Source organism: Mustelus asterias, chromosome 3, assembly GCF_964213995.1.
Source record: "Mustelus asterias chromosome 3, sMusAst1.hap1.1, whole genome shotgun sequence".
Lineage (NCBI taxonomy): Eukaryota > Metazoa > Chordata > Chondrichthyes > Carcharhiniformes > Triakidae > Mustelus > Mustelus asterias.
Window position 1 is genome coordinate 136,562,250 of NC_135803.1, and position 12,565 is coordinate 136,574,814.

At 44.2% G+C, this 12,565-nt stretch overlaps 1 protein-coding gene across 2 annotated transcripts in view; it reads left to right on the forward strand.

Annotated features, from left to right (window-relative positions):
• Positions 1-470: 470 nt before the first annotated feature.
• Positions 471-12,565, forward strand: part of vgll4b (vestigial-like family member 4b) — a 120,820-nt gene continuing 108,725 nt past the window's right edge. The window contains exons 1-2 of one of the 2 annotated variants that reach the window (XM_078209729.1): positions 482-537; positions 805-904. In XM_078209729.1, the coding sequence (XP_078065855.1) occupies positions 841-904 (64 nt within the window). In that variant the 5' untranslated portion in view covers positions 482-537; positions 805-840. Of the gene's footprint in view, positions 538-804; positions 905-12,565 lie in introns of both variants that reach the window. The other variant, XM_078209730.1, reaches the window with a different exon arrangement.

Sequence of the window (12,565 nt, forward strand, 5' to 3'; positions counted from 1 at the left end):
GCCTGCCCCTCTCTCTCTCTTGCTTGCCCCTCTCTCTCTTGCCTGCCCCTCTCTCTCTCTTGCCTGCCCCTCTCTCTCTCTTGCCTGCCCCTCTCTCTCTCTTGCTTGCCCCTCTCTCTCTCTCTCTTGCCTGCCCCTCTCTCTCTCTTGCCTGCCCCTCTCTCTCTCTTGCTTGCCCCTCTCTCTCTCTCTCTCTTGCTTGCCCCTCTCTCTCTCTTGCCTGCCCCTCTCTCTCTCTTGCCTGCCTCTCTCTCTCTCCTGGAAGAGCTAGCATCCCGAGAAACGCCCAGCCTGCCGAGGTGAAGGTTAGGTTCGCAGTCAGAGTCACTTCCGCACCATCCTACTGGCTCTACCTGAGGATGTGACGCCTGGCGGAGATTAGTATAATTTATTCCCAGCTCGCTGTCGTTCTGAGCCAATGGTGTTGTGTCACTTTCACCACCTGCCGTGAGAGAATTCCATCATTCCTCACATTCTTCCGCCTTTAGTGTATCCACTCCACACAAGCCAAAGAGGCGCTGCCACTCAAACACACAGGTAAACGAGCAGTCATTTCAGCGTACACAACTGGACAAATAGATTCAGAGTGCACACAGTGTAATTGATAATAAAACGGGGGCTTTATGTTTATGTTTGGATTTTAAAGGCAGCCTCCTGTTAAAAAAAATGTTACGTTAGAAACAAAGATGGTTACTTATTGTGTCGCGTTATTGTTGAAACAAGCGAGAGAGCAAAATAATGAAGCCCAAAGTTTATATGATGTGGTACAGGCAGTGTGTTTCTGTTTTGCGTTCATTCTTGCAGGCTGCAGAGATATATATGCACACATATATTTAAAGAATGGAGACTCCCCTGGATGTCTTGTCCCGAGCAGCATCTTTACTACACGCTAATGACGAAAAACGTAAGTATGGTAATGAGAACATTGCAGCTTCTCGCCAGCAGTTAATGACAAGTGTCCCGGTTGAAGGGAAAGTAGAGAGATTTTTAAAATAAGCTTTCACTAAAGTGCCTCTAAATGTTTCTGATAGTGGATGGTATAACTGATGGTCCCTTGGTGGAGAGTGTCTTTTTCTGTTGTTGTTTGTCCAGGATATTAATTGAGTACTTGGGAAGTGAGTGTAAAAGTCTCAAATTGCTTTGCAGTGTGTTTTAAATTCTCCCCACACCCCCTAGAAGTTGTAATGCAGTGATTCCTAAGCTACTGCGAGGGCTCAGGGTTTGTTTACTACTCGACGTCTGTTTGGGTTTTCTGAATTCTTCCACATGTTTGTATTCACTTTCCATTGTTTTATGACCGGTTGGTTCTATGTTGAAATGATTACTAAGGCGGGAACTTCGGCGTGTGTCTGAAAGATTTGATGGCCACAAGGTTTACCTTAAATTCTTTTCTAATAATCAAATGACAAGACGGCACCCCCTTGCAAACTGGGTGCCAGTTTGAGAACTGACAAATGGATTTCAGTTTTATTTTGGGGGGGGGGGGGGGGGGAAGAGTGCAGTGAAGTGGGATTGGGGGGGAAGGAAGGAAGGAGGGAAATCACTTTAATTCTTCTCAATGAAATTAATCAGGGCCAGATTTGAAGACAGAAGCTTACTCGCATTGTTCTGGTTCGCAGAGGAGACGGGAAAGGACACTAGCGTAGAATTGCATCCCTCCGCCCCCTTCCCTCCCTTGTACTACAGCGACTTCCCAAGGACCTGTGTGTGACTTGTAAGAGGATACAATGAAATGATGTAATTTCTGTCCAATCGCCTCTCCCTCTGACAGCCTCAGAGAGAAGCGCGTTAAAGGTGGATCACACTGCGGTGTAAACAGCTTATCACCCCGACTACAAGGGGATTTCAGACACCCTCTCCACCCAGCCCCCTTCTCCCCTTCCACATTGCCTTCGATTTCTCCCCTGCTGTAGTAAACATTGGGGATATTTGTAGATTTCATGTTTGTACATTTCACGTTGACCTTCGGTGTGTGACAGACACTCCTCGCCCTCACTAAGCAGTGTTTTTGTGGTAGTCTCAGTGTAAATCTCCGCAGCGAGCCCCCCTCCCCTTATATATGTATATATATAGTTACTTGTGCAAATCCGTGCCTTTCCGAACAGACTGGGGGCACGGGAGTGAATCAGCCGAGGTTTACCCGACAAGGAAGTCGGCTCATTTGCTGTCATTTCCCTGCAAGGGGGGAGGGGAGGGGGAGTGACTTAATCCTGAAATTCGATTCCTCTCCTGTTCTGTGCTGCTGTGTGGAAGAGAGTGAGTGCCTTTGGAAGCATTCTGAACCTTTCTAAATATTGCCCCAAAGCCAGTTATCTTGGTAGAGTTAATGCGGCGCTTTTCAAATGATTTTTAAAAAAAGAATCAAATAATATCCAATCATTTAAAAAAAAAATACTGCGGATGCTATAAGTCTGAAATTAAAATAAACAAAACGTTGGGACATTTCAGCAGGTCTGGCAGCAGTTGTACAGAGAGAAACAGAGTTCACGTTTTCTTTCTAGTGCCATTAACTCTCATTCCGAACTGAATCATGTTAGACTGGAAACCTTAACCCTTGTTTCTCTCTCCACTGATGCTGTCAGACCTGCTGAGTTTTAGCCTGCGTTTTGTTTTGTTTTTAATCTCCAGTCAGCTCATTCCAGGAAGCAATCCCCCCGCTAAGTTCCCTTATTGGGGGAATCCTGCAGAGGCTACAGCGCTCTATAGATGTTTCTTAAAATCAAAATTAATCATCTGAGGCTTAACGCCCAGTTTCTGCCAGAGAGAGGAAGATGTGTTTCTGAAATCACGCCACTCCCCTCTATTGCAGCTCATGTTAATGATCTCACAGAGGAGGCACACTAAAGCACCAAGTCTTACCTCCAGAAGTAAGCACATTTCAACTTCTGATCAATGTTTTTTGGGCTGGTGTTTAGAATCATAGGATCCTGCAGAAGGAGGTCATTCGGCCCATAGAGTCCGCACCAACCACAATCCCACCCAGGACCTATCCCCAATACACCATGCATTCACCCTAGCTAGTCCGCCTGACACTAAGGAGCAATTTTAGCACTGCCAATTCACCTAACCCACACATCTTGGGACTGTCGGAGGAAACCGGAGCACCTGGAGGAAACCCATGCAGACACGGGGAGAATGTGCAAACTCCACGCAGACAGTGACCCAAACCGGGAATTGAACCTGGGTCTCTGGTGCTCTGAGGAATTCCCACTCACCTGAAGAAGGGGCTCAGAGCCTCGAAAGCTTGTGTGGCTTTTGCTACCAAATAAACCTGTTGGACTTTAACCTGGTGTTGTTAAACTTCGCTCTGAGGCAGCAGTGCTAACCACTGTGTCAGCATGCCGCCTTTATTTTGATGTACAGCTGAATAACATTCAGGATACCTCTTTATAAAAGCCACTTAATCTGTGACCAAGGGTGGCATGGTGGCACAGTAATTAACATTGTTGCCTCACTGTGCCAGGGACCCGGGTTCAATTCCAACCTCAGGTGACTGTCTGTGTGGAGTTTGCAAGTTCCCCCCATGTCTGCGTGGGTTTCCTCCCCACACTCCAAAGATGTGCAGGTTAGGTTGGTTGGCCATGCTAAATTTTCCCTTGGTGTCAGAGGGATTAGCAGGGTAAATACATTGGGTTACGGGGATAGGGCTTGGGTGAGATTATTGTTGGCGCAGGCTTGATGGACTGAATGGCCTCCTTCTGCACTGTAGGGATTCTATGAAAATCCATTTAATTTGTGATCAAGCTGAGGGCCACATCATTAAGGGTGGATGGGAAAATGCTCTCTTCAACATTGACTTGTAATTTCAAGGCCTTAGTTGCAAGGTTTGATCACAGTGACCCAGCCTGGCAAATGAGGGCGAAATTTAGAAGTCACTTTGGCTGTAAGTATAAATTATGCCAGTTGACAGCATGATCCGGCTTAACCCTGCTGCCAACTGACACATAGTCAAAGGGCTTGTTGCATGCATGTTTTGGGGGCTGTGCCAGCATTTGCTATTGGAACATGCCTTGAATAAGGGCACTCCAACTCTAGTACTGCTAGTTGAATATTTTTCAATGTCTCCACCCCATCCCTCAGTTGCACTCTGACCCAAGATATTTCCTGTCCCCTTGGTATAGACGGTATTGGAGCAGACTGGGGCTCCTATGTCCGGAAAAAGTGTTAATGGCAGAGATCATAGAATCCCTGCAGTGCAGAAGAAGGCCATTTGGTCCATTGAGTCTGCACCTACTTTCTCACTCAGGCCTAATCCTCAAAACCCCATGTATTTACCCCACTAATCCCCCTAACCTACACATCTTTGGACACTTGAGGGGAAATTTAGCATGGCCAATTCTCCTAACCTGCACATCTTTGGACTGTGGGAGGAAACCAGAGGAAACCCATGCAGACATGGGGAGAATGTACAAACTCCAAACAGACAGTCACCCGAGGCTGGAATCGAGCCCGGGTCCCTGGCGCTGTGAGGCTGCAGTGCTAACCACAAATATGTTGTAGGAGGGAATACGCACAAGAACAGGAGTTTCCCCCTACAATAAATAGTGGCTGAAATCACAGCTTCTATGCAAGGAGCAATATCAAAGAGAAATGATTTGCTCTATCTTGATTTGTAGGTTACTGGTGGGGGGCAACGGATACAATTAAGGTTGGGTGGTTGGAGTGTGCAATAAAGTAGCAGAAACTGAGATTAACACTTTTGAAGGGAGGAGGAAGGTAAATGCTGATATTAAGTGAGGGTGAGTGGGGAGAGAGTTCCAGTCATAGTGGGTAAGAAGGGGAAGAAGAGTGTGAACTTTTAACAAAGTAGGGCAGGAGAAGAATACCAGTTTGAATGCTGAGTGTGAAAGATCACTTTAGGCTGGGTTGCAGGTTGGAAAGGTGTAGGAGGTGAAATTGAGTGGGGGTGGACAGGGGAGTGGCAAGCATGCAGTACTGCTGCCTCACAGAGCCAGGGACCCGGGTTCGATTCCAGCCATGGGTGACTGACTGTGTGGAATTTGCACATTCTCCCCGTGTCTGCGTGAGTTTCCTCCAGATGCTCTGATTTCTTCCCACAATCCAAAGATGTGCAGGTTAGGTGGATTGGCCATGCTAAATTGCCCTTTAGTGTCCTGGGATGCATGAGTTAGGGGGATTAGTGAGGTAAGTGCATGAGGTTACTATGGCAATAGGGCCTGGGTAAGATAATCTGTCAAAGAATCGGTGCAGGCTCGATGGGCTGAATGGCATCCTTCTGCACTGTAGGGGTTCTATGGCAGGGTTGGAGGAACAAAGCTGTGCCATTCACATAGTGTTTTAGTAACCCAAGACATGCCCTAAGGCGATGGGATCTCTGAGCTCCTCTGCATTTGTTGACTTTGCTTTTTGTCGCTTGTTATGTTTTTTTTATTCGTTCGTGGGACATGGGTGTCGCTGGCTGGTCAGTATTTGTTGCCCATCCTTAGTTTCCCTTAGTAGTTGAAAGTCAACCACATTCTGTGGCTCTGGAGTCACGTGTAGGCCAGACCGGGTAAAGGTGGCAGATTTCCTTCCTTAGAGGACATTAGTGAACCAGATGGGTTTTTCCAACAATCTACAATGGTTTCGTGGTCATCAGTAGATTCTTAATTCCAGATATATTTTTTATTGAATTCAAATTCCACCATCTGCCGTTGGGGGATTCGAGCCCGGGCCTCCAGAACATTAGCTGAGTTTCTGGATTAATAATTTAGCGATAATACAACTAGGCCATCGCCTTCCCTATTGTCATTTGTAATAAAATGCCGCAAAGATAACTCTATTTCCTTTGCATATCTGACACTGTCAGAAGTTCTTGGATTGCTGTCAATATTAGTAGTGGATCCCTCATAACGGAGAAGTTTGGGACCAGGGATGTACGGGGAACAAACTTATATTTCCCATACCTGTTTTAAGTGGACTGTAAATGGCTTTTCTATTGATTTCAGTGGAGCATGTGCAGTGAAAGGTGCTGCGGCAAAAGTATTCCAGCCAGCAAGAATCCCAGTGTAAACCTGGATTTTCCAAAGGAGTAACAGTAACAGTTCCAATGTTTCTTTATGCATTACAAGTATAGCCATTCAAATTTAATCATTCGTTAACTGTTAATCCACTGTGATCCTTGTATATTGTTTGTTCTATTTAATTCTGCCCTCTCCTCACACTGCCTTGACTGAAGTTCCAGTCCATTCTTTGTATACGAGCTGATTTTTTGACAGCGAGTGGAATGAGTAGTTTAACTCTGGGATCATGGGAACTACATCAGGTCCTGTCTGTCCTGCGTACATCCACGCTTCCAGCAGGGACACCTAGATAACAACTAGAACACTGGCCCAATTTATTTGTCATTTCTTCATAACCTCAATATAGTGAAACCAATTCTGTAGTTTCTCTGCAGTACCACTTGTGTGTAAAAACTACCAGGACTTACTTGGACTGGCTTGTCTTTAGTGGCTGTGAACATGGGTTTTGTACACGGATCTTGTACAATGTAAAAGAAGTTAAGGGTTTTTCCAGCTGTGTTGGGCTCCTGAGAAGTGTGAAGTCAGAGGTTTAGTCGAAAGTAATCGTCAAGATTGATTTTCCACATTTACTTTAGTAAAACCTCCTCCCCTTAGCCCAATAGTCCATTTATAGACCTACATTTTGTGGCATTTACAATGTTGGAAACAACCTGAACTCTAAGGGGCTTGACAAATACCTGAATAGAATGGGAATAGAGGGATATGGTCCCCGGAAGGGGATGGGGGTTTAGTTCAGATGGGCAGCAAGGTCAGTGCAGGCTGTAATTTTCTTTGTTCTTTATACAGTATGATGTAGCAGACCATACTAAGCTAATCAAAGAAGGAACAGTCCTGTTACATATAGGTGGTGTAAACAGGATCATAGAATTCCTAAATAGCTGGAATAAAGCTCTGTTCTCCATATATCTGTGTACAGGCTCCCATTAATTTATAAATATCAGAGCTTTTATTCACCACTGTCAATTAATACACTTCTTTGAGGAACATACAGAAATTAAGAAACCCAGAATATATTGGTCTAATTTTGCCTAAACATTTAGTGTCAGTGAGTTATTTGAGTACGGGAGAAAAAGGAGTTAAAATTGAGCCTTTACTTGGGTACATTGAGCTGGTTGTTCTGCTGCCTGAACTAAGATCAGCAAATATTGCTTTGGCCTCGTACATCAGACCCTGAAAGAGTGATGCAAGACTGATCTACATGCGGCGCTCTCACACATTTATATTACCACTTGACTTTACTCCCTTCTTCAGAATATGGAGGTCAGGCATTTCCATTGCATGAGAGCGGAGGCAAAAACAGCATGAGCAACATTTAAAAATTGAATTTGGTGAGAATTCGTGCTGAGATAGTAGTGTGAGTCAGTTTGCTGCATCATTATGGCATTGTATACAGTGATGCATGGATATGGGATCATTGCATTTAGAGGACACAAAGGGAGATGGAAAAATGTAGATGCCAGGGTCTTTGCTACAAAGGCTTTGCATTTTGTATGTTCAGGAATGACGTTGATGATGGGAGTCAATAGACTAACACCAGAGCTCCGAGTTTAAAAGAAAGATAAAACTGAGCACCAATTGGGATCGATAAATATCAATCAAAGTAAGTTTTTAAAAAATCCTTATTATCATCTAATATTGGGTAATTATTAAGAAACAACTACTGGTATCGTTTATAGTTATCTGTCTCCGTCACCTTGACTTGTGGAGGCAACCTCTCTGATTCCCTCTAGATTTTTCCCCCTGGGATGTGGGCAAGACTGGCAAGGTCAGCATTTGTTGCCCATCCCTAATTGCCCTTGATCTGAGTAGTTTGCTAGGCCATTTCAAAAGGCAGTTGACAATCAACAATGTTGCAGTGGGTCTGGAGTCACATGTCCTTTTAGCTACTGAAATATGGCAAAGTTTACCTTTCGAGTTGTTGATCAGTAGGATGTACTGTAATATACCGTATCTTAAAGATCAATGGGGCCTTCACATCCCTGGTCTTGCTGGCCTTTTCATCTGCTACTGGACTCCTCTCGACTGACTGTGTACTCAAGGGCCTCAATATTAATGTCAAATCAGCAATTTGATTTAGTTTATTATTGTGACATGTATTGGGCTACTGTGAAAAGTATTGTTTCTTGCACGTTATACAGACAAACCATACCATTCTTAGAGTACATAGGGTAGAAGGAAAGGAAAGGGTGCAGAATATAGTGTTAGGGTCATAGCTAGAGTGTAGAGAAAGATCGGCTGAATATAAGGTAGGTCCATTCAAAAGTCATATGGCAGCAAGAAAGAAGCTGTTCTTGAGTCGATTGGTACATGATCTCAGACTTGTGTATCTTTTTCCTGGCGGAAGAGAGTGTGTGTCTGGGATGTGTGAGGTCCTTGGTTATGCTGGCTGCTTTCCCAAGGCAATGGGAAGTGTAGGCAGAGTCACTAGATGGGAGGCTAGTTTGCGTGATGGACTGGGCGACGTTCACAACCCTTTGAAGTTTCTTGCGGTCGTGGTCAGAACAGGAGCCATACCAAGCTGTTATGCATCCAGAAAGGATGCTTTCTATGGTGCATATGAGAGTCGGAGCAGACATGCTGAATTTCCTTAGCCTCCTGAGAAAGTAGAAGCGTTCGTGGGCTTTCTTGACTATAGCGTCAGCAGGGAGGGACCAGGACAGGTCATTGGTGATCTGGAAACTTGAAGTTCACGACCATTTCCACTTCACCACCATTGATGTAGACAGAGGCATGTTCTCCACTACGCTTCCTGACGTCGATGACAATCTCCTTTGTTTTAGTGACATTGAGGGAAAGATTAATGTCGTCGCACCATTTTACCAGATTCTCTATCTCATTCCTGTACTCAGTCCCATTATTGTTTGTGATTCGACCCACTACGGTGAAGTGATTCAATTCCATTTCTATTAATAATTTCTATGAAAAATTTGTTTTGCATTGTTCTGTGATGTATGTATGTGTCTACATTTTATTTTGATTTGTTTTTGTTTTGGGAAAAGTATTCCTGAATGGAAATGTTGTATGATAACATCGGGGACTTGTTTTGTTTCAATAACACAACACTTCCTCCAGCTGATGCTGCAACAGATAAGTCATGAAGGCTCTTGAGTGCAACCTTTTGGAGTGCAAAATCTTTTGCTTATGTCATTGGTCAGTCCCTGGCAAATTGTCCAGATTTATTTAGACCACAGTTTTTAAAAAAGACAGATGTTCAATTCTTGTTCCCTTTGCCTGCTCACCAGAAACTGTGCACACAATATTCTAATTTAAGTTGTCTTATTCAGTGAGATCATTGCTTTAAATTCAAGTGGAGTAGTCTTTTTAATATGACAAGAGCTTCATTTCTGAAGTCCGTGCAGATTTGTAAAGTCCGGTTAATGTTGGCACTGGGAGGTTGGGATATGAACACTTTGGGTGAAACATGCATAAAATCATAGAATCCCTACAGTGCAGAAGGAGGCCATTCGGCCGATTGAGTCTGCACCGACCGCAATCCCACCCAGGCCCTATCCCCGTAACCCCACATATTTACCCTGCTAATCCCCTGACACTAGGGTCACCCTATCCCCGTAACCCCATGCATTGATCATGGCCAATCCACCTAACCCACACAACTTTGGACTGTGGGAGGAAACCGGAGCACCTGGAGGAAACCCACGCAGACACGGGGAGAATGTGCAAACTCCACACAGACAGTGACCCGAGGCCAGAATTGAACCCGGGTCCCTGGCGCTGTGAGGCAACAGTGCTTGCCACCGTACCACATGTGTGGTCTTTCCTGGAATGTTTCGGGAGGAACAGATGAGCTTTGTTCAATAACTACTGTGTTGGCATGGGTTTCCTCCAGATGCTCCGGTTTTCCCCCGCAGTCCTAAGATGTGCAGGTTAGGTGGATTGGCCATGATTAATGCATGGGGTTGCGGGGATAGTTTGGGGGAAGCGGGCCGAGGTACACTGCTCTTTCGGAGAGGCGGTGCAGACTAGATGGGTCGAATGGCATCCTGCATTGCAGAGGTTCTCCTATGGATACTACTTATGCCTTTGGCCAATGGGGACTGAGATTAGACGTTAGCAAATCTGCATTATATAATGTGTCATCAGATCCTTGTATTAAAAAAAGGGAAATTGCGTTTTACCACCTGAATTCCAAAGAAAAAGTCAATTGTAAATCCTGTGTAGCACAGTTGATGTTACACTGGTTCCTCTTACTGTTGTAAGCTAAATTTGCTTTGAAGGTATTTTTGGCTCGAAGAATGTACCGCTGATACTTCACATTACACTAAAGTGAGTAATACTTAACTGAAAAAGCTATGGTTCTCTGTTGCTATTTATTAGCCCTAAAGAGATGAAGGAAGCCCTTTTGAAATAGAAAATGCTGGAAATACTCAGCAGGTCTGGAAGCGTCTGTGGAGAGGTAAACAAAGGTACTATAAAGACCTTTTGCGAGATCTGGAATAAAAATACATAGATACAACAGATTTTAAGCAAATACAGAGGCAAATAAAGGGGAGAGAGAGGAAAGGAAAAAATTCCTGATGGACTGGAAGGCAGGAATGATTAAATGGCAAAAGGGACAGTGAGAAGCAAAGGAAGATGGAAATGGAACAATTAAAGAAACAAACATGTCTCTGGAGGAGGTTTAAATGGGAATAGCAGAATCAGACTAACAACTGCTGTCTGAAAATGTAGGAGTTACGGCTGTGATCAGTAATTGTTTTACTCCATGTTGAATTTGGAAGACTGTAAAGCAGTGATGGGCAACCTCGGCTAGTGAGTGGGCTGCATGAGTGGCCCTCCTTCATATCAGAGGACCACAGGGTTGAAATCAGGCTTGTTCACTAACCATGACCCCATGAATAAGATTTAATACACACTGAATATTTCAGAACGAGTTATAGAAAATGCTTAATTGTTTATATCATCAACTTCAAATTTTTTTTTATTCATTCGTGGGACATGGGTGTTGCTGGCTGGCCAGTACTTATTGCCTATCTCTAGTTGACCTTAAGAAGGTGATGATGAGCTGCCGCCTTGAATCGCTGCAGTCCACGTGCTGTGGGTTGGCCAACAATGTTGTTCGGGAGGGAATTCCAGGATTAAATGGTTAAAAAAATATAATTATTTACACTTTGGATGCAGAGGGATTGCACAGTTCTCTTTCAATCTTGGGTGCGATCGACATGCACCTCACTTCACTTGCGCTTGCTTTATGTGTGCATCATTTCAGTCACACAGGTCGGAAAAACTACACGGATGGAAATCAGGAGAATGTGGCAACCCACTGCTGCTGTAAAATGTCCAATCGAATGATGAGGTGCTTTTCCTCAAGTTCCCAATGAACCTCAATGGAACAATGTAGGAGGCCAAAGACAGAGCAGTCAGAGAGGAAGTGAGTCAGAGATTTTAAAGTTTTATTTATTAGTGTCACAGTAGGCTTACATTAACACTGCAGTGAAGTTACTGTGAAAATCGCCTAGTCGCCATACTCAGGCGCCTGTCCGGGTACACTGAGGGAGAATTTAGCATGGCCAATGCACCTTAACCAGCACCACTTTTGGACCGTGGGAGGAATCCGGAGCACCCGGAGGAAACCCACGCAGACATGGGAAGAACATGCAAACTCCACACAGGCAGTAACCCAAGCCGGGAATCGAACCCAGGTCCCTGGCGCTGTGAGGCAGCAGTGCTAACCACTGTGCCACCTTCAAGCAACTAGAATCTCAGGGACACACTTCCAGGTTAAATGGATGCAAAGCCATCACAAAAGTAAGCTCTTTGATCCACTCAGTGAAGAATATTAGTTCCCATATAGAATCCAAGATTTTCATGCATTTGCTAATCTCCTCTTGGCCATTTAGAAAGCTCTTCTAAAATAATTCTTCAATTTCAAAATTACAATTCTAATCACAAGGCTCACTTAGAAAATCTTTGAGTAGAGTTTTAGTTGATGTCATTGCTGGTAATGTAACAACATGTGAAATACTTTCCGGGATTGTTTCTTTTGTCATAGTTGTTAAAATATGTTCTTGTCTATACTACAACCTGATATTGGGCATTAGATGCTATGCTAGTTAAGTGCAGGAGTATAAGTCTGCATCTATAAAAGGCTATGTGTTGGCCAACACCTTTTTTTGAAGGAATCGTTGTGTTGTGTCCTCTGAATGTTTCTTGGAAAAATATGTCATAGGAGCTTTACTCATCAACACTAATGGAAAAATGTGATCATCGTTGGTGGTTAGTCACCTGCAGTGAGATGAGGTATACAGTTTCCATCCCAAAGCATTTGACTCAGTTATGTTGCGTATGGTTCTCCACCCATTACAGAAACGAGTGAACTTTGGCGACATTGGGTGATTCAGGACATTGCCACCTGCACGTGCAGCGTCACTGCATTTTTCACTGAACAAAATTTGACTTGGATGAGAGGCATTTTACAGTGGTTTTCATTGTGAGTTAGCCCTCATCTTTTCTTAATAGCTGGTCTGTAAAGAACCTTTGTGGTTTTCTCAGTGAATTCTCAGGGGAGAGTTTTGATACACCAT